This window comes from Mesoplodon mirus (assembly GCF_964341445.2).
Source record: "Mesoplodon mirus genome assembly, chromosome: 3".
NCBI lineage: Eukaryota > Metazoa > Chordata > Mammalia > Artiodactyla > Ziphiidae > Mesoplodon > Mesoplodon mirus.
In genome coordinates this window covers 8,858,752-8,880,652 of record NC_138978.1, presented here as the reverse complement: position 1 = coordinate 8,880,652, position 21,901 = coordinate 8,858,752, and the positions used below count along the sequence as shown (strand labels likewise).

Genomic DNA, 21,901 nt, shown 5'->3' with positions numbered 1-21,901 from the left:
TCTAGGGGCTTAAGTGATGTCATCAGAAATCTGTCTTTCACCCTTGGCTCTGCTTTCCTCTGTGTTGCCTCGCTCCCAGGCAGGCTCCAGACTTTCCTCCCACAGCCTAGAAATATAGGTCAAAAGAGAGTGTATCTTTCCCAAGAAGAGGCTCATGGGACTGATTTGGGTCAGGTGTCAATTCCTCAACCAATCACTACGGCCAGGAGGATGGAATGCACTGATTGGCTGGGTCTGGGTCACCTACCTTCCCACCTGGTGGAGAAGGGGGGTAGGAATAACGTAAGGGGGTAATGGGAGGAGTGTGTATGGCGAGGGTGCCTCAGCTTCACCTGCATCACAAGGTCTGGATTGGGGGAGGATCCCCAAAGAAAAATCAAGGTGCAGTGTCCAGAAAAGGGAAGGATGGGCTTATATCGGAGACAATTAAAGGTGGGGAAACCCAAGCAGAGGCTGTAAAGCTCAGGAAGAGGATGAGGAACTAGAAGAGGCTTCCTTTGAGCTCCTCCCTTGGAGGTGTGGTGCGGGGGCCTGAGCGCCTCCTTGTGGCCGGGAGGTGCACCCCACCCGCTGCTGCAACCGGGTCCCGAGGTAAAAACTGCAGAGCTAGTCTCAGGCAAATCCAGGCAGCCTTGGCGGGCAGGGCTGGGCAAAGACATCAGGCCCTATGCCAGCCCGAGACCTCCAGGTACGGTGGTGTGTGGACCCATGGCCTCCAGCTGCTGGGCTCCTATTTTAAGTCCATTTGGAGTGGCTGGGTTTTCACATGACTCCACTGAGCCTTGAATGCCAAAGGCAATGGTATTTAGCCTGCTCGAGAGGACATGAATGCCACTCTGAACTCCTCTGGAGGCCCCAGGAGGGAAAGGAGACTCGGTTCTATCTGGGCAACTTTCTCTGCGGTGACAGAGGCAGGACTAAGAACTGTGTACACAGGCCATTCCATGCCTCTCTCTCGGGTCACTGGGTGGGGTGTGTGTGTGACTCTGAGCTTCTAGAACAGCCAGATGTTCTCTCCTGACCCAGTGTGTCGCCACTTTCCCTGTCTGCTGCCCCCAGAAGCTCCAGCCTTGTCGCCTAAGATACAATGGAATCCCTCCTTTTATGTCTTAGCATCAGCCTGCGGTAGGCTGTCCTGTGGCTCAAGAAGGCCTGTGTCTGATAGGACCAACCCCCCCAGAGGCAAGGGAACTGGTCCTCATCCTTTATTTTATTTATTTATTTTAAAGCATTAACCTTCTGTTTATTTTTTTTATACATCTTTATTGGAGTATAATTGCTTTACAATGTTGTGTTAGTTTCTGCTGTACAACAAAGTGAATCAGCTATACGTATATGTGGTCCTCATCCTTTCAATCCCAGGGCAGGGACCCCTCTGCCAGCTCCAGACACAGGGCTTTGTGCCCCTACCCCTCACTCTTCTCCCTCACAGCTCTCTGGTCTGTGGTTAAATATCTGAGGGGTTCGTTTATTAAAGATTTTCCCCACCTCGACTGTAAGGTCCATGTGGTCAGGTCTGGGTCTGTTTTTGCGTTTTCTTGGATGGCTGAGGCCTGGAACAGTGCCGGGCACAAGTAGGTGTTCAATAAATTGTTGTTGAGCAGACGACAGCTCCAGTGGGCATCCTCCTGCTTATTGGATGTGAACATGACGGGAACAGGAGAGACTCACAGGAGAAGACGGCCACCGATGGTGGGCACTGGGGCAGCTTGACTTAAGGAGGCTCAAACCCTGGCAGCACAGCACTGGAAGGAGGCAGAGCCCTGGACACCACGCTGTCCCCTGCCCCACTTTCCAGGGCACTGAATCAGTGTGCAGTGGTTTGCTCTAGGTCACCCAGGCAGGGCTGGAACCCAGACTTGGACGCTGCACTCTCCCCTCTAGGCCTGGTGCTCCTTCCTCTCCAAGTAGCACACAGGTGGGTGACTGTGAAGGAGGGAGGACCCTGGTTGCCCAGCTGGCCTGGGGCTGGCTGCTTCTGTGAGTCAAGTCTGCTTGCAGGAGAGGCTGTATCAGAGAGTGAGCATATACTCAGGAGCCATCAGCCTTGGGTGGGAATTCCAGCTCTATCTCGCACAAGCTGTGTGACCTCAGGCCAGTTACTTCACGTCTCTGGGCTTCAGTTTTGTTAGCAGTGAAATGGGACAAAAACACTCCCTGCGAGAATTCCCAAGAATGCATGGATGGGGCCTGGGACACAGCCGGCACTTCAAAGCACCCGGCTCTCATTGATTTCCTGGCTTCCAAGTGAAGGAGAAAGAAGCAAGGGCTCAGGGAACCTCTGTAAGTGACGGGGGTCCCTCTCCAGGGGCTGCCCTCATTGTCCTCTGCCCCGCCTTAGCCCACCAAATGCCTGCACATCCTCACAGACCCCAAGCTAACTGCTGAGCCTGAGCTAATGAAGGGCATCTCATTAACGCTTGGGAAAAGCTCATTAAGACCATGAGCTGTGGGCTTCCCTGGTGGTGCAGTGGTTAAGAATCCGCCTGCCACTGCAGGGGACATGGGTTCGAGCCCTGGTCCGGGAAGGTCCCACATGCCATGGGGCAACTAAGCCTGTGTGCCACAACTACTGAGCCTGTGCTCTAGAGCCTGTGAGCCACAACTACTGAGCCCGCGTGCCTAGAGCCCGTGCTCCGCAACACGAGAAGCCCGCGCACCGCAACGAAGAGTAGCCCCCGCTCGCCACAACTAGAGAAAGCCCGCGCACCGCAACGAAGACCCAACCCAGCCATAAATAAATGAATGAATGAAGAAAGAAGAGAGAGGGACAGAGAAAGGAAGGGAGGAAGAGAGAGAGAGAAAGAGAGAAAGAAAGAAAGAAAGGACCAACCTCCAGAAGGACCCATGCTGCCAACACCCTGCTTTGGAATTCCAGCCCCCGGAACTGTGAGAGAATAAATTCCTGTTATGAGCCACCCAGTTTAGGGCACTGTTACGCAGCCCGAGCAGCCTAGTACAAACCCTGAGAAGGGCGTGTGGTACAGTAAGTGCTATGTGTCAACTTGTACCATTAATCGCACGTTCGGTGTCTGTCTGATGCTCCCTCAGCAAATCCTGAGCACCTGCTGGGCGCCAGGCATGCACCAGGCGGGGACACGACGCTGCGTGTCTGTCATGCATGCCCAGCGCCCCCCGACCCCGGTCAATATTCACAGATGACCAGGTGAGCTGACCTGGAGACAACCCTCAGGGATGTCTTCCCCCAACTAAGGGTTTAGTCCCAGCTCAGTCTGTGTCCAGCTTCCTAAAGCCCAGGGGCCAACGTCTGTCCCGAGGAAGAAGGTCACAGCACGATACCAGACGCGCTGAAGGTGCTGACGGACGTCCCTGTGGGGAGCCAGATGGGCCCCCTCCCACGGTGCTCCCCCAGCGGTACCCAGCCTCCCGAGCCTGCACAGCACTCTGTGACCCTGCTCCCCAGAGGGTCTGGCCCCTTCCACCCCACCTCCATCTCCTTCCAGGCCCGGCCCCACCCCTCGTGCCAGGTTCCAGCCGGGCGGCACGCGAACACTGTTATTTCAATTTTAAGAATACGACGGAGCCAGCGATGCTTAAAATGCTCGTGTTAATGGCAGCGGTCTGCAGTTTCATTTCACTTTAATAAGAACCATCTGCTGTGAGCAGGTGGCAGGCACGGCCAGCTCCCCCTCCCAGGGGCTGCCCCCCTCCCCCAAATTCCACCCCCAGAGTCAGGTGGGGGAGGTAGGGGCTCAGATCTGTAAGGAAGGCTGTGCTGGGGCCCCATGGCTTCCAAAGAGCAGGAGCCCCTTGAGGCTGGGGCCAGGGGCGGGACATGCAGTACCCCAGGCCGGTTCCTCTGTGCTCCCCGGCCAGGACTAAAAGCCCTGGGGAAGATCACAGGACCACCCAGCACCGGCCGCTGTAAAACTGGTGGGGAGGAGGGGGGCAGGGAGTGCGAGGCCCCGCCCTTGAGCCCACTGTGCTCTTCCTGCAAAGTCCCCGAGGGAGGCAGCTCTGGCTGTGCCGCCACAGGTCAGTCACTTTGCCCCCTGATGCCTCAGTTTTCACATCTGTAGAATGGGGGAACTGTAACACCCACAGCAGAAAGTTCTTGTGAGCACCGAGGCAGTGTGAGAGGGAAGCCCCCTGCAAAAATCACCGGACCCTCATGGTGACCAGGCACAGGAGGAAGGCTGGTCTCTTCCACCACCAGGCATAGTCCAGGGCGGCTGCCAGCTTGACCACCCAGCGGTGGCTGGCACCGTGATGAAGGCAGTGTGGGTCACACAGGTGAGTGACGTCTGGCCCAGGCCTGGGAACATAACTAGTTGTAGCCAAGCTGGGAACAAAGTGCCTCTGGGGTCAGAGAATGAGCGTATCTTCCCCCACCCACTGGACCAAAGGTGTGCAAGGCCGGACGTAGTGCCAGGGCTATAGGGAGGTCCCATCGGGCAGGGGGATCTTATAGCCGCTCTGGAGGAGCAGCAGGCAGGCGCCCAGCCCCAGGGCCCCTGCCAGGAGCACGGCACCCAGGGCTTTGAGGAAGGAAGTCCTGGTCCGGGTGAAGGAGCCAGGCGCCATGATGCCGAGCAGGGCTGTGCTGACCGTGAGCGTGTACAGGATGGAGACTCCAGTGTTGAGTGCGACGATCTTGCCAAACTTGGCAAACGGGGCGATGATGCAGAAGAAGAGGGGCACCGTGGCGATGACTGTGGTGAGGGCGCTGGAGACGATGGCCACGCCCACATGCCGCACAGCCTCCAGCGTCCGCCACTGGCGCTGCGAGTGGGCATCCTGGGTGTGGGTGAGAGAAAGCTGGGGCCCCAGATGCAGGAGGGGGTGCCTCCCTGCCTGGGGCTTTGGAATGGGGGCTTGGACCCGGGATAAACACGCATCGCTGTCCAAGGCCAGCCTTCCTCTCACGGGCTCCCCATTCCACCTCCGTGAACGGGGGTGATAACAGCACCTGCTCCCTGGGGTTGGCGTGAAGCTGAAGCGGTTCCCCTGCAGCAGCTCACGGTGCACAGCACACAGTAGCGGCGTGTTAAATGTGGCTATGACAACCAGGGCACTGATGATCTGCACAGTAGGTCCTCAAACATGTTAGCCGTGATTGGAACTGATTTCCTTCTTTTGACCAAGAGCAGCTAAATGTATAACCGACTTAATTTACATATTTATGAACGTTTCACACCAACACAATTCCAAACTAAGAAAAGCCAAAAACTTTACGAGACCCAGAGCTAGTTTTGGCACTGGTACGCGGGCATGTCTTCCCTATGCCACGAGGTCCAGCGGGGGCAGGGGTTGGTGGCCTCAAGGTCACGACTAGGAGGGCTCAGACTTGCTCCCCGGGCTACAGAATGAGACTTACACTCAGGGAACCGAGAAGCAGGAAGGGCCCCTGGACATCGCCTGGTTCAACTCCTCGTGCTCACTTAGGGAGACAGAGGCTGGGGGGAGTGGGCCCACCCACCACCCACCACCCACCACCCACCACCCACAGCGATGCTTGGGTGGAGCTGCCTTAGAACTTGAGTCCCCTGGGCGTGGAGAATGGCCCTGGAAACTGAGCCTCCTGGAACACATCCTGGCTGGGCATTGGGCACCAGGGGTGTCCAGCTACCCTTGGAGGTCCTCACTGGCACCGAGGCGGGAGAAGATTTGCTGGGGAGCGGTGGGGCAGGCAGGGTGCTCACCTCGGCCTGCTGCGGGGGCAGGTTCTCTCCGGCCAGCAGATAGCCCTCAACCAGATGCACGCAGTAATCCACCGAGGAGCCGACAAGGATGGACAGCGAGATGGCTTCCACGGCGCCCATCTCCCAGCCGCTCCAGTACATGATGGTCACCACGAGGCAGACACTGCCTGTGGGGCACAGGAGGCGGCGGGGAGGCGGCTGGGACCTGCTCCCACCCATACAGTCCTGGAGGTTGCTGGACAAATTCTAAGGGCCCCTGGGGAAGCTGGTAAAGTCTACGGTGGAGCCCCCAGCTCTGGGGACAGGTGCGATGAGTAGGGACAGGGCCAGAGAGAGCTGTGTTGTGGGGGGGCGGGGCTGAAAGAGGGGACAAGTGCAGCAACATGTCCTCGGGACGAGAGCTACCACCTGGTGACACCTGGCTCCCCTCGGGGAGCACGTGGTCCTATAAAGGACTGTCACAGAGGCTCTTTTTGCTTGGGGTGGGGAGTCGGGAAACCGCTGAAAAGACGGGACAGTTAAGGGTGGAGAGAAACCTGCTGACCGGAAGCCAGCAGCGAGCCCCCTGCCCGCTGCTTGGGCCACTTACCCAAGATGCTCAGCAGCACGGGCAGCAGGAGCAGCACGTGGGTGGTGAACACGGCCACCGCGGCCACGCAGATGAGCAAGGAGAGCGCCAGGCCGTACAGGGCGCTCTGCACCCCTGGACGGGAGAGGAGAGGGCCCTCAGTTGGGCTGCGCCGCGGGGCACCCGCAGCCCCCTCACCCTCACGGACCAGAGGTACTGGGGTTATGCAGAATGGCAGCGTCACAGCTAGCTGTGTCACTCTGGGTGAGCCACTTGACTTCTCTGAGCCCCCATTTCTTCATCTGTAAAATGGGGTAATGATAGTACCTACTCCCTAGGCCTCATTTGGAGTTTAAAGAGATAACATAGGTCAGGCCTCAGCCAGGGCTTGGCATCAAGAAGGGCTCCTAGGGCTTCCCTGGTGGCGCAGTGGTTGAGAGTCCACCTGCCGATGCAGGGGACACGGGTTCATGCCCCGGTCCGGGAAGATCCCACATGCCGCGGAGTGGCTGGGCCCATGAGCCATGGCCGCTGAGCCTGCGCGTCCGGAGCCTGTGCTCCACGACGGGAGAGGCCACAACAGTGAGAGGCCGTGTACCGCAAAAAAAAAAAAAAAAAAAAAAAAAAGAAGGGCTCCTAATGAGAGACCACTGCCATGAGGGTCGTTACCATTACTTTTTAGGTGGCCAAATTCAGGATCAGAAAATGTGGCCAGACGCCCCCAAGCAGGAGAGGACCCAAACTCTGGTCTCTGATCAGTGTTCCCGGCCACTGTGTCATCCCAGTTTCTCCAGGGCTCTCGGCCAGAATTGAGAAGACAAGTGTGGCTCAGACAGGCCAGGTCGTGCCCTTCCTGCTCTAGGTCACCTCTCCGTGTCCCTGCTGCCACCGCCCACCCCACCAGGACCCTGGGCAGGGGGTGGCTGGGCTGCCACTTGCCTATGATCTCCATGAAAATCTGCTTCCAGTGCTCACAGGTCTGGAAGCCGCGGTGCAGGGCTGAGCCCTCGGGGAGCGTCTTCAGCTGCTGCTGCAGGAAGCTCTCCCAGCGCAGGTAGTCCGAGTAGGTCTGGAAGGAGGACTTGCCCTTGTACGTGGTCTGCGGGGACAATAGCCAGTGAGACAGGCGGGCAGCTGTGGCCCGTGCTGCTGCCCTGGTGATAGCTGGTCTGCTCTGTGACAGCTGCAGCTGGCCTCTGGCCACTTGCAAAGAGAGTGCGCTGTGTGAAGCGTGAGCCTGAGATCACTTCCCACCAGCCTCTGGGTGCACGTGTGACTCTCACAGCGGCGACGGGTCCTCGTCCTTTTCCAACAGAACCACCTCCAACTTCCAGAGCCCCCCAGCTCCGCGTCCCACCCTCGGCCCACACTGTCCCTCTGCCCTCTGCACAGCTTGCTCCCACCCCTCCTTCAAGCCTCATGAGGTTTCCGTCTCCTCTAGGAAGCCCTCCTTGATGCCCCAAGACGGTCATCTTCTGGGCTTTGCAAGTCCTCGGTGCTTCCCCATCACAGTTCTTGTCACTGCCCGGCAACCTGCCCCTCCTCTCCTGGCTGGACTGTGAGTCCGGGAAGGCAGGTGACCTGTCTGGTTCACGGCCGCCAGCTCTGGAACTTTCATGTATGTTACCTCACTGGTCCAGTTCTGCTCTCCCTGAGCACAAAGCAGTTTACAGCGTGTCTGTGTGCACGTGTGTGTCTGCGTGCTGGTGGGGGAGCCTGAGCAGGGATTCTCTCCTCCAACTGTCTGCGGCTTCGGCCTTTTTTAAAAAGGAGGGAAATTCAGATGCCGGCTACAACATGGATGGATGTGAAGAACGCTGTGCTAAGTGAAACGAACCAATCACAAGAAGAACAGTGCTGTGGGCTTCCGCCTCTGTAGTCAAATCCATGGGGGCAGAAAGCAGAGTGGTGGCTGGAGGGGGTGCCTGGGGAGTCGGTGTTTAATGGGGACAGTGTCAGTGTTGCAAGATAAGAAGTTTTATAGATGGATGGCGGTGATGGTTGCACAACATTGTGACTATGCTTAATATTACTGAACTATACACTTAAAAATGGTTTAAATGGCCAATTTTATTATGTATATTTTACCACAATTTTAAAAAACTACGTGGGGCTTTGAAGTGGTGTCTGCGTTAGCCTGGGGCTCACTGAGGGCTTGGAGGGGGTGTGGGTCCTCCTCGCGGTGGCCAGGGTTTTGGCTGCTCGTTCAGTGAGTGGCACAGGTGGTAGGACAGAAAGTAGGGCCGGGGCCGAAGAACAAGAATCGCCCTTGGGCTTCCCTGGTGGCGCAGTGGTTGGGAGTCCGCCTGCCGATGCGGGGGGCGCGGGTTCGTGCCCCGATCCGGGAAGATCCCACATGCCGCGGAGCGGCTGGGCCCGTGAGCCATGGCCGCTGGGCCTGTGCGTCCGGAGCCTGTGCTCCGCAACGGGAGAGGCCACAACAGTGAGAGGCCCGTGTACCGCAAAAAAAAAAAAAAAAAAAAAAAAAAAAAAAAAGAATCGCCCTTGTCATATGAATTCTCGTTCCCCAGCACCTTCACGTGACTGACCTACCCTAGCTTCTGGATGACGCCAGAGGGCGGGCAGGGAGCCGTAACCCTAATCTTTAGAGGAGGAACTGGAGGCTAGAGGGGACGAGTGTTTTGCTCAAGGACACAGAGCACAGCAGGATCAGAGCCAGGACTGGACCCCGGGGCTCAGCACGGAGGCAGCGGGGGCAGACCTGGCAAGTCTCACGGTGTCAAGTGCTAGTGCCAGGCCCGCGATGCCCAGGTCGGGGATGTGCGTGTGTGCACGTGTGTGCACATGTGTGTGCATGGGTGTGTGTGCATGGGTGTCTCCTTGGCAGAGCCTAGGGGGTGAGCGAGGAAGCAGTGGAGTGTCGAATGGCTGGTCCCCTGTCTTCCGAGCTCTCCTGGGGGGCCCAGCACGGGGGCTCTCTGGTCCCAAACCTGTCCCCTCACAGTGGCAGAGGGGAGTGTCCTGGACTGTCACCTGCCCCCGGAAAACGATGTGGACCTCGGGCTGTCGGGGAGGGAGGGTGGTGGGAGGTGGGTGGCTTCCCGTGTGGCAGAAAGGCCGAGCTTGGGGGTCAGACGGCCTGGTTTAGCACTTGATGCTGACGCTCACTAACCCCGTGACCTTGGGCAAGCAGTTTCACCCCTCTTGGCCTCAGCCTCCCCTCTGAAGAACAACCACTCTGCTCTGCTCTGGGACGAGGTCCAGTGGTGACACTGCACTCTGTGAGGTCAGCACACTGCCCTGCACCCGGCGGCCCACCCTGGGCTCACCGACTCGAAGGCCATGGAGATCCACTGCACTCGGCCATCCTTGACGCCCACGGCCCCGTGTGACAGCTGCCCTGGGAGCAGGTGGGGCTCAGGCAGCTCCTTGCACTCGGGGTGCAACATCTGCAGGAAGGAGGAGATGCTGTAGCCTGTGGGGAGAGGGGAGAGGTAGGTCGGGGCGGGGACCCGGGAAGGGAGCACGTCTTCCCCCCATCCTACCTGCACATGTGTACTTACCCATCTGGGTGTGTATGCACAGGGGCACGCACCCTTCCCCCAACCTCCTAGTTTAAAAAGTGTCTGGAACCACTGGCAATGCCATCGGGAAACCTACAACACCCATTAGCCGTCAGGGCAGAAATTGACATCTTGTGCCTTCTCAGGAAGAGCCCTGGCCTGACCCAGGTTATTATCTGGGCCGGCCCATGGCCTTGCTCCCAGTTCTGGAAAAGCTTCTCCTGCAGGTGCGCCCTGCACACCGCACACCTCCCCACGCCCGTGCGGCTCTGTGCCATTCATCTTTAGGCACGAGCCCGCTCTCATCTGGAAGATTCGCACGCCCCCCACCCTAGTGTGGACACACATAAGCTTGGACACATGTCTGCAGACACCCTCACGCCAGGCACACGCGCCCTCGGGGTTGTCCACCCTCAGGTCCCCCGCACGCACCTGAGGGCAGGCACTGGGCCCCGCCCGGCTTCACCAGCTCCGAGTTCCCCGCGATGGCCTTGCAGAGGCGACACAGGTGCCCGATTTCTTTGAAGAGGTCAAAGCTGCTGTCGTAGATGACGCTGCCCTTTCCCAAGGAGACACAAGCCAGTGCGACTGCTCAGTGAGTCGGGAACTCAATCCTGGGCCCCACCCCCAGGGAGGAACCTCCGGCAGCTCCTGCTACCTTCGTCGCTGGCACTTGGAGCCCTCTGCCTGGTCACCCGCGGTCCTGCTCGAGCCTGCTCTGCCCTGCCCCCGGCAGCACCTCTGCTACCACTGCTGCCCACCCGCACGGGCCCCCTCAGCCTTCCCTCCTTGATCCTACAACGCGCTCACCTGGGCTCCCTGCCTTCCCCTATCCCTCGGCACAGCCGAGTCCCACCTGTCCTCCAGCGTGGGCCTCCTCTCCTCCCTGCCTCCCCACCCCTCCTCTGAACACCTGTGGACTCCCGGTCCAGACTGGACAGATGTCCTCTGACCCCACCTGGCTCCCGAATTACTTTCTGTCTGAAACCCTGTACACCCAGCCAGGCTGACTTCCCAAGGCAGGGGTCATGACCAAGGGTACTGACGTCCACGGTCCTTCCCACCATGTCTCAGCACCCACCAAGGGCCAGGCACAGACCTAGTCACACCTCCGTGTCAGCTCCTCTCCCCTCCAACGCCCAAGAGCCCAGCCCTGGCACAAACATGTACAAGGGGGGGAGACCACCCCGAGCGAGGGCACCATGGCCGAGGCACGCAGCAAGGGCTGTGGGCACAGGGATGGCCCCGTGCAGGAGGAGGGCAGGGAGGCTTTGCACACCTGTACTGCCCTCACCTCCGTTCCACCCCTAATGATGCGGGGCCACTGGCTCAGGCCCCACTGTACCCAGATTCCTGGGCGATTCTAAGAGCTCAATGCTGCTCAGTCCTCAAGAGAAATGGTGCCGCGTAGCGGAGCCTGTGGGCCAGGTGAGCAGCCGAGGAGCCGAGACGGGGTGTGCGGAGCTGGGCCGGCGGGCCCTGGGCTGGTGCTAGCTTGCAAGCCTGGTGTGGCCGGGCCCTCTGGCATCTGCCCAACCTGGGCATGCGTACCGGGTCTCCGATGACATGGTTGTCCACCTGCTGCGTGCGGTTGATGCCAACGATGCCAAAGACCACGAAGACCATGGCCCCCGTGTCCACGAGCGGCCGCACCGCTGGCTTCCCGCAGCCCGTGTTCACGCAGGGGTTGAAGCCGAAGGTGGCAGAGGGGTGGGCCTTGGGCGCTGCGGAGGGAGTCACAGCTGTATGGGAAGGCGGGGCCCAGCCTCCCAAGGCCCCACCGCGGCCGCCCCACATGTACCTTTCTCGCTGGGCACGTAGAAGAAGCCTTTGGTCGGCCCATCGGGGCTGGAGCCGAGCAGGCAGCCAGGAGGGGCTGCACACACACGCCCGTGGAAAGGGGGCTTGTGGGACTGGGCAAAGTACAACTTCCTGTGGAGGCAAAGGAGGCGAGGCCAGGACTGAGGCCAGGAAGGCCAGGAGCAGTGGGGGAGGAGGGGCACAGGCGGCCGTGCACAGGGGCTGGAAGAGTGCAGGGGACGGGCTCGGGCTCCCCCAGCACAGGGATTTAATCTTAGGTTCAGGCCTGGGGTTTGGACACCTGTTCTAGTCCCGCCCCTGCCGAGGCCCACCCTGTGGTCCTGCTCAAGGCACTTCCCCTCTCTGCATGTGTCTCCTCGCCTGCGGCAGGAGGGGTGGAAGAGACCAGCAGCTTCCAAACGGTCCTCAAGGGGCCCCAGGGCTAGCCTTGGGGGTCGGTGCTCAGAAGCCCCCTGCCCCACTTTAATCTCAACAGTGACAGAGCCTCAAGATTCTGTTTGAAGAAAGGATTCCATGGTTAGCTTATTCACCACTGGACTTGATGTAGCTCAAGGCTCTTTCTAGAATGTTCTAAGCTCAGCCAGGCAGCCTGACCCCAGTGGCTACTGTATATGCGCAGTGTGAGCCCGACCCTGGAGGGGAAGCAGAGGGACCCCCTCATCCCCCGAGCCGAGGTGTGCCAGGCTAGAAGGGCCCAGTGAGCCCATCTTGGTCATCTCCCTGCCCCAAGCATCAGCCTCGTGTGGGTGTTCAATGTCCTGAGGCCAGGCCCTGTCAGAGACCATGGGTCCCTGGTGTCACCAGTGCAGGCCCCGCGCTGCTGTTCTCTGGACCACAGCAGCCGTGAGCTCTTCCTTTCAGAGCACGTATTGTAATTTGCAGTGACACTGTGCTTGACTTGTTAGCTGCTACCTCCCGAGGGCAGGAGTCACATCTGTCTTGTTTCCCATCCCCAGCACCAGCGCCGTGCCCGTTCACAGTCGGTGCTCAGTGTTAAATGAATGAGCGGATGAGAGACAGGCCCTCGGCTGACACAGCCTCGATGGTCAGAACGTGGCGGGTGGAACCTGGGAAAAGATGGCCCCAGCTGGCTCAGAGACCCCCGAGGCACAGAGTGCAGTTGATCATTAGGTGTTCATGGGCACTTACTTCAGGCCAGGCACTAGGTAGGGCGTGTGTATACAGTAGGTAAAGACAACAGACACGGGCTCTCTCCCATCACCTTACAGTCTGAGGGAGGGGGAACATTAAACATTTTTTTTCTGAATTAACTGTAGGTATTGAGAGTGTGGATAGTGCCTTGGAGAGGAATGCAGAGTGTACTCATCCATTCATTCACTCAGCAAGTGTTTCCTGGGCACCCGCTACATAGCACTAGGTGAGGGGATACACACAGAACAGTAAGCTGCTCACACAGGATGCCTGCGTGCTCCTGAGCAAGGACAGGTAATAAACCAGTAGGTCAGTATGATTCCAGGTGGTGGTAGAAGCCAGAAAGAGAGCAGCGGGGTGACGTATGGGGAGAGGCGGGTGTGGCTATTTTCGCTGGGGAGGGCGGTCTGGTCAGGGAAACCTTGTTGGGGGTGGGTAGGCATCTGGGTAAGGACCTGAATCTTGAGAACAAGTCAATCCCAGGAGGAGCTAGGGAAAAGCATCCTAGGCCCAGGGAACAGCAAATACAAAAGTTCTGAGTTGGGAACTGCCTGGCGTGCTGAGGGGCCAGACAGCTGCTGCGCCTCCCGCGGGAGCCATCCAGAGGGAAGGCAGCAGATGGGGGAACGAACTGCGGGCCTGGCGTCTTGTTGTCCCCCTCCCCCAACCCCCAGTCTTGGGCGAGAAACATCTGAACAGATGGGTAGAAATGGACTGGGGTTTCTTTTTTTTTTTTTTTTTTTTTTTTTGCAGCACGCAGGCCTCTCACTGCTGTGGCCTCTCCCATTGCGGAGCACAGGCTCCGGACGCGCAGGCTCAGCGGCCATGGCTCACGGGCCCAGCCTCTCCGTGGCATGTGGGATCCTCCTGGGCCAGGGCACGAACCCGTGTCCCCTGCATCGGCAGGCGGACTCCCAACCACTGCGCCACCAGGGAAGCCCGGACTGGGGTTTCTTAAAGGTGTCGTGAGAGGGGCAAACAAGTGGGCCGGGCTGGTGGAAACCGACTTATCTGCAAGGCTCTGTTACCGGCTGTGTTGCTGCTCCTTGGCGGCCACGTAGAAGCTGAAGTCAAACTTCCAGCCCCGCTTGGTGTCGCAGGCCAAGGTCGTCACCATCCACTTGCCGGAGGGGCTCGCCGCCTGGAGCAGCCCTACTGTAGACATACAAGCGGTCAGCTTCTTGGTGAAGTTACCAAAAGGCGCTCTATACACCTAAGCAGTGGATTGACAGAGACAAGACAGGTGACTCTGGGAGGCTGCCTCGGCCTGGGCCCAGCCTCAGGCTCGGTCCCCTCCCTCCTTGGAGTGCTCCCCGCCCCCTGCCCCCATTCCAGCCCCCAGAGTCAGGGGGTAGAGCCTTGGGCAGAGGCGCAGGAGGCCTGGGTTCAAGTTTAAAGACGGAGCAAATCCTTCCCTGCCTCTCTGAGCCTCAGTCCTTCCTTCAACTGAGGATCTACTCCAAGCCAGGCCCTGAGCTGGGCTCTGAGGATACGGCTGTGAGCCAGACGGGCTTGGTCCCTGCCCTCCTGGAGCTGCCAATTACGATGGCTTCAGATTCTTTTAAGGGCCTTGAATTAAATATTAGGACGATAAGGCACAGGATGAATGGGGCAGTGGAAAAGGAGGCCAAACTGATAAGGATGGCCAGGACTGGGTCCTAGGAGGAGGTGACAAGGCAGTGAGAACTGCAGTGCAAAGGTCAGAGCCAGGGAACGCCTCTCACACCCCACCTTTTGAATGGAAATATAAACCCCGAACAAATGAGCTGACATGTGTAACTGTCACCCTGCAGGTGAAACATGTTAAAGAAATACAAATGATTCCTGAGAGGGAAAAATCAGAGGCCTGGGTTGGCCCTGGGAGCCCCCTTTCTGGGGTGCTAGAACAGACTGCTGAGAACAACAATCTAACTAACAGCTCCCAATTTACTGGGCACTTACTATGTTTCAGATGTTACAGAATGCACAGGCCTTGCCTCATGTACCTCCAACATCCCTGGCTGGTACCTTTCATGTCCCCGTATCACAGATGAGGAAACTGAGGCTCAGAGAGATTACATAATCTTCCCAAAGACATACAGGTTATAAATGGCAGAGCCAGGACTCGAACCCAGGCCTGGCTGACTCAGCAGCCTGTGCTCTCACCACTCTGCAGGTCCCTGCCGCAGGCCTGGCTGACGGTGGGAGAGGGTCCTCGCCTGCCTGCAGCAGCTCCATCCTCGCAGGCCCTGCCCCCACCCCCATGTGGCCAGCGCCCACCAGTGTGGCATTGAGGGCCCCCTCCCCTGGTAGTGGCAGCTCACTTAACGACAGCCAGGCTCACCTGGAAGGAGGGCACCTCCCCGTCCCCAGAGGACACGGTCTGCCAAGGGCCAGGCAGGCTGGCGTTGAGGGAGAACCTGTAGACAGCCGGGTGGCCTTTGCTCTTCACCTTGGAGATGTACACAGTGCCCGGGGAGTCTAGGGACAAACGAGGTGTGGAGGAGGAGGGACAATCACCTCGACTGGCTTCCCCTAACCCTGTAACAGCCCAGCCTCGGCTCTGTTGACTGAGGAGCTGAGCCTGACCTTGGGGTCATCTCTGAATGGTGGCTCTGTTCCTCTCTACTGGACCGAGCCCATGGCAATGATGGGGGACTGCTTGTTGGTGGTGGACACTGGATGGGGTGGAGGTATAGATGGAGGGGAGGTGGTGGTGGACACTGGATGGGGTGGAGGTATAGATGGAGGGGAGGTGGTGGTGGACACTGGATGGGGTGGAGGTATAGATGGAGGGGAGGTGGTGGTGGACACTGGATGGGGTGGCAGCACGGGTAGAGGGAATGACAGTGATGGTGGGAGCCATGGTGTGATGTACCAGTAGGAACTAGGGTAGTGGAAGTGACGCCAACAACGATGCCCCAGGCATGGCGTGAATGGTGGGGGCGTGTTGCTGGTGAGGGTGGTGGGCACAGAGGGGTGACGATGGCCGTGTGACGACTAGGACACGCAGAACTGCCCCATGTGACGGGTTTATTCCCACACGCATCCTGGCATCCCACATCTGATGGAGGCCCCAGCAGGGATAAGCCAGCCTCCAGTGTTCAGGACGCCCCTGCCCCCCACCCCAGACACTCAGGATGGATTTGGCACACAAGGCAGGTTCACAGAGCACCACAAGCCAGGCTGGCGTGGTGGCAAGAAGGGACCGCCCTGTCGGCTGAAGAGAGCTGGTGGGACGACGGACAAGGGCCTCAGGTTCACCCCTGCACCGACCCTTCCACGGTGACCCAAGGACACAGACTTTTGTTCCCGAAGGAGAATCAAACCATGGATTTAATGTGCTCTCCCCACAGGGCCCCTGCACCCTTGTACCAGGACCTCCCACTGCCCCACCAGCCTGTGCACACTCCCCACTGACCCTGTAGGGCGGCCTCAGGCCGGCTGGCCCAGGACACCCCTGAACCCCGCTTCTTCTTCTCCAGGGATGTCCGGATGTTGTTCTGCAGGCTGTGGGGCTTCTCCTGGAACAGACCTACCCCCCCACCCCCCGCACCGTGTCAGACAGCAGGGCCTCCCTGGCTGGGCCCGGCCAAGGCTGGGACAGAGACAACCTGAGGGACATGGGCCCCAGGGCCCTCCGCTTGGGAAGGGGGTGGTATCAGGGGTCTGAAAGAAACTAGATGGAACTGAAGAAAGGCCAAATGCTGAATTTTCAAGAATCTTAAGGCGAAGGAAAGGAACCTGCCAGCGCCATCCAGAGAAAGACACTCGCAGCTTACCCCACTCATCCTCACCACGTCTCCCTTCCCTCCTCTGTCAAATGGGATGACACCCAGAGGGTACCTCCAGAGGGTGGCTGAGGGACAAAAGGGAATGCTGCATCTCATGCGCTTAGCAACGTGTCTGGCTTGCGATGAATGCTTGATAAATAGGAATAATTAGAAATGGCAGGTTATCAACTAGCAGAGGTCGGCGAGACCTCCTGTTTTGCCCCAAGCAAGCAGAGGTTCAGGGAGGGTACATGACCTTCGGGGAAGCGAGGGGCAGAGCCCCGCCAGGATCGGGCTTGTCTGCCCCTAAAGCCGAGCATCTTTATGCTACAGCCTGAAGGGCCCCTTTAAGAGGCACTTCAGAGGCTAAGAGATACAAGGGGCTGGGGCTGGACTCTGGCGGGGGTCCTGGCCCTTCTCCAGATGTTTCCAGGAACTTCGGGATCATCCCAGGGTTTGTCCACCTGTGAAGTGGGAGCAGACAGGCCCTGGGGGGTGGTGGGAGGCCTTGCAGCGGCAGTGACATTGGAGCGAAATTCGCTGCCCAGGCAGGTGGGAGAGGAGCAGGGACGTGGCCAATTTAGGAGGGGCTCCTCGGGCACCTCTCTGAGCTGCAGCCAATTATCATGCATTTGGCTAATGCCATTTACCGAGGGGAAGGCCAGGTTAATCTGAACACCACCCTAATTACACGAAGGCAATTACAGCAGTCAGCGGGTCTTCCCCCAGGAGCTGGAATCACTCACCCAAGCGTCTCCTCATTTGGTTTCTAACCACCCGGCAAAGCTGTATGACCTTGGGTCGACTTCCCCCGCCCCAACTGCAACCTCAGGCTCCCCTCTGTAAGACGAGAGCCTGGATCAGACTAACTCTAAGGCAAGCAGACATCTTTATCTCACCTCTTAGCTCATCCCCGGCACGTGCTCCATCACCAAGTCCTGTGGGTTTCACCTCCTGAAAACCTCTTGTCTTCACTGTCACCATCGGCCACACCGGCTCCAGCCCCCACTGTCTCTTGTCTAGATGACTGCACGAGACTCCCACCTGGGCTCCCAGCCACACTCACGCTGGCCCTCCGACCACACAGCAGCTGGTCCTTCTCTGCTTAAAGCCCTCCACTAGCTTCCAGTGCCAATTACAATCCAATCCAGACTCCTCACTGTACCCCAGCAGGCCCTGGCCCAGCCCACCTGGCTAGCCTTAGCTCCTGCAACTATCTCCATCAAACGTGGCCCTGGTCTTTCCCACTCTGGTGCTCCCCTCTGCCTAGACCGCTTCTCTCCTCTCCTCTCCCAGCTTGGTCAACTCCTTCCCTCCCTCCCCCCAACCCAGGCAGGCTAAGTCTTGCCTTAGACATTCCCTCCTCCAGGAAGAAGCCTTCCATGATACTGAGCTCCCCAGTCACCCTCCTTTTAGTCCACCACAGCTCAGATCTACTATTATATGGCCTGCCCCAGCAGTGGAATGAACTCCCTGAGCTCGAGAAGCCTGTCCTGCCCACTGCGGCCTGCCCCCAGCACCAGCACAGCTGGCACCCAGTAAGTATTCGTTTAATGAAACATGAAAACACGGAGGCTTAGAGGTGGAGTGACTGGCCTGAGGTCATACTGTGATGGGGAGCCTGGATCTCACATCTCTCGTCTTGGAGACGTGGACTCCAAAAGGGGCAGGGCCCACAGGGGACACCCTGGCAGGAAACCCTCACCTGAACAGGTGATGCAGGAGATGCCCTCGGCGCTCAAGTTGTACTTGAGATCCAGCAGCACCTGGATGTTGGTATCCGGCCGGAAGAGCAGCGGGGCCCGGCTGGCGGGGCGGAGCCGGCTGGCGAACACCAGGGACAGGACGAGGATGGAGACGAAGAGCCCTGCGAGGAAAGGACGCTGCGCTAGGCAGGGCTGGGGCCGGGGGTGGGGTGGGGTGGGGTGCGGGCATTCACAGCCGGGGCTTCCAGAGCCCTGGGGAAGAGCTGCTCCCTCTATGGGGACGGGAGGGGGAAGGGGGGGCAGGTATCCCAAGGGAGAAGGCAAAGGCCCAGCGTGCAAGCCGGTGGGTGACGCTGCTAGGGGTCCGTCCCTTGGAGGTAGGGGCCGGTTGTTACATGTGTCATTGGTGGTCAGACTGTAAGCTATAAGCTCACGTTCCTGGACAAGAACCAGCCACCATCTTAGAGCCCTTAACAGTTTATAAACAGCCAGCATCTCCACTTGATCTTACACAGACATAAATACAGTCAGTGATGATAATAATGATAATTAATAATAGTAGCACTTAACTTTCACTGAGCACTTACTACATGCCTTGCACTGGGCTAAGTTCTTTACATACACTGTGGCTTTCCTCACAGCTGCCTTAGTAGATAGATACTATTCTTTTTTTTTTTTTTTTTTGAGGTACGCGGGCCTCTCACTGTTGTGGCCTCTCCCATTGCAGAGCACAGGCTCCAGATGCGCAGGCTCAGCGGCCATGGCTCACGGGCCCAGCCGCTCCGCGGCATGTGGGATCTTCCCGGACCGGGGCACAAACCCGTGTCCCCTGCGTCGGCAGGCGGACTCTCAACCACTGCACCACCGGGGAAGCCCGATAGATACTATTCTTATCCTCACTTATAGGACAGGAAATGGAGGCTCAGACTAACTGGCGCAGTCAAGGAGACACTGCTTGTACACGGCAGAATTAGGATTCCAACTTAGCCAAGGTGGACTAAATCCAGAGCCCAAGCACTGGGCGCTCTGCTCTGCTGCCCAGCCTCATCACTGGCACATAGTAGGTGCTCAATAAGCAACAGCTATCACGGAACCAGCTTTATTCTACGCAGCAAGGGGGTAAAGCTCCGAGAGTGAGGGACACCAGCCCAGGTTTCTGACCTCTAGCTCATTTGGGAAACGGGCGGGCTCCCAATGCGTGCACGTTCTTTGCATGGGGTGGGGTCTGTCCCCCACGCCTTAGGCACTGGGAGAAGCTGCAAGATGGGGGAAAGGAGAGTGGAGAGCCCACTTACCCACAATCACCCAACGGCTCTTGACGGCCGACCACAGGACCCAGTGGTGCAGCAGCTCCTGCAGCTGGGCGATGAGCTGCCCCCGGCTGCCCCCATCGGGGGCTGGCTGCAGGCCCTTGGGGGGCACAGACACCAGGGACGCGTCTCCCAGCTCCAGCGACACTGCCAGGGCAGAGCAGCGGCCTGTCAGAGGGCCGGTCCAGAAGCGGGTCAGAGCCCACCCTGGTCCCTGCCCTCTCCGGGGAAGGCCAAACGCCCGATGGGGATCTCGTCCTGCCCCCACCCCCACCCCTCAGGACCAGCCTGTCCTCATACCAGCTCGCCAAGGGCTACTTCCCCTGGCCGAGGCAGCCCCTGGGTCCCGGCAGGCTCAGCGGGAGGCCCGCACCAGCTCTCACCTGGCTCCTCCTCCACATTGAGCAAGGGGATGTCATCATCCAGGTAGGGCATGGGGCCCTGAGCAGGGCTGCCCCCAGCCCGCTCAGCAGCAGCAAACACATCCCCGGGGAAGTGCAGGGAGCTCCTGCAGCCGCACTTCTGGTGGCAGCTGTGGAGACAGTGGGAGGAGAGGGTGAGTCATGGGTGTCCAGGGAAGGCGGGGGAAGGTCCCGGCTACATGTGAACCCAGGTATCACACCGCTGCCGACAGCTCACACAGGACACGCATCACAGGTTTCCAGGGGCCTGCACCTGAGTTCTCTCGAGCGCCATCTCCCCTGGGGCCCTTGGGTGCCACTCTTCCTCTGGGGACACAAATGGTGACAGCAACCATTACCCAGGGAGAGGGGGTGATGACTCGCAGCTGCCCAAGCATCAGGGTGACCAAAGCAGGGGAATCATGTCTCCCCCATCGTGTGCCCAGGGCCCTGACACCAGGAGGACGGGGAAGTGGGGCTGGGCTGAGGGTGTAGCTGAGGCCTCGGCTGGAGTGAATGTGAGGGACACAAGGCTCACCCTAGGGACTGGGGACAAGAACAGTGCACACGGTGAATGTGCCAGGAATACTACGTGCCAGGCAGTAAGATTCTCTCATTAATCCTCACGGGGTTCCATGTACCCATTTTATAGAACAGGAAGCTGAGATGCAGAGAGGTTAGGTCCAAGGTTCCACAGCCGCCAGGCAAAGAGGCTGAGGCTGGAGCCCAGGACTGGGAAGACTGCTGCGTCCACTGCCCCAGACCGGGGGGTGGGACAGCGTAGGCTTAGTTGGTGTCTCTGTAGAGATTAGAAACAAGGAGTCCTTTACCCAAGACATTTTGCTTCTGTGTCACAAAACTGTCATAGAAATAGTCACATCTGAACGTCTACAGTGCAGACCGCTGTGCCTCAGCCAGAGTGCCCCTGTCCAGTGCCCGACCCGTACCACCATACATGGTGGTCCTGAAGCAGGGTGTGTGTGTGGGAGAGCTGAGTGCGTCCCGGGCCCGAGTCTGAGCTCCTCGCTGCCCCTCCTTGGCCCACCATGGTCAGGTGGACACTGTCATGGACCCCTGGCAGTCCTGCCCTTGCACGCCCTGCCCCAAGCCCAGACCCCCCATCATTCCTCAGGACTCCCAACCCAGGCAGCCACCCAGGCTGGATTCCATTTGGTCACTGTCCCCGCCCCCCGCCACTGACCACCTGGCCCACGAGACCCCAACCCCTAGACCTTCAGCAGCGTCTCTGGGCTGATCCATTCAACTCTGCACACCACTCACTGCACCTAAATATGGTTCCTCCCCCAAGATGAGAACCTTGAGGACATTCAACGTGGCGGCTAAGAGCATGGGATCTGGAGTCGGATTATGTGGTCTAAATCTCAGCTCCACTGCCTATTAAATGGGTAACCTTGAGAAAGTTGCCCAGCTGCTCCAAGCCTCTGTTTCCTTGTCTACAAAATGGGTGAAATAAGAGGACCCAGCTGCCAGGGTCCTTGGGGAGGGTGGCAGTAAGATCTCGTACAAAAGCTCGTTGCCCACTTCCTGGCACACAGTAGGTGATCAGATGTAACTACTGGACAGGATTCTCTTCTTCTTCTGCTCCCCCAGGAGTGCCCAGCATAGGACTGGGCAAACAGAAGGTGCTCAGTGGTGAATCACGAGGCTCTTGGGAGATAGGAGGGTGTGCTGAATGGCCCCCCAAGGGCCTGCTGTGGATATTCTGTGAGAGGAGGACACGACCCCCTGCCTAGCTCACCTGGTCTGGCAGGCACTCTCCAGCGGCGCCATATAAAGGCTCCAGATGCCCAGGGCAGCAGGCATGGTGAAGAGCACAGCCAGCCAGCAGCAGGACACGATGAGAGACATGAACAGGCCGAAGTCGTGGACGGCCGGGATCTGGCAATGGGGAAGTAGAGGGGGGATGTGGGACTATCAGGCCTGGAGCCCAGGGAGCCTGGGGACTCTGCAGCGAGGCACTCAGGACCCCCGACCACCCTCAGA

At 58.8% G+C, this 21,901-nt stretch overlaps 1 protein-coding gene across 1 annotated transcript in view; it reads right to left on the bottom strand.

Moving 5' to 3' along the window:
• Positions 1-4,331: 4,331 nt before the first annotated feature.
• DISP3 (dispatched RND transporter family member 3) overlaps positions 4,332-21,901 on the bottom strand; it is a 50,717-nt gene continuing 33,147 nt past the window's right edge. The window contains exons 7-21 of the mRNA XM_082615201.1: positions 21,657-21,796; positions 19,880-20,028; positions 19,482-19,643; positions 18,186-18,347; positions 16,129-16,242; positions 15,052-15,188; positions 13,757-13,941; positions 11,557-11,687; positions 11,307-11,479; positions 10,188-10,314; positions 9,522-9,667; positions 7,171-7,330; positions 6,249-6,366; positions 5,664-5,826; positions 4,332-4,758 (exon numbers count right to left, since the gene is read on the bottom strand). Of these exons, the coding sequence (XP_082471327.1) occupies positions 4,396-4,758; positions 5,664-5,826; positions 6,249-6,366; positions 7,171-7,330; positions 9,522-9,667; positions 10,188-10,314; positions 11,307-11,479; positions 11,557-11,687; positions 13,757-13,941; positions 15,052-15,188; positions 16,129-16,242; positions 18,186-18,347; positions 19,482-19,643; positions 19,880-20,028; positions 21,657-21,796 (2,430 nt within the window). The 3' untranslated portion in view covers positions 4,332-4,395. The remainder of the gene's footprint in view (positions 4,759-5,663; positions 5,827-6,248; positions 6,367-7,170; positions 7,331-9,521; positions 9,668-10,187; positions 10,315-11,306; positions 11,480-11,556; positions 11,688-13,756; positions 13,942-15,051; positions 15,189-16,128; positions 16,243-18,185; positions 18,348-19,481; positions 19,644-19,879; positions 20,029-21,656; positions 21,797-21,901) is intronic.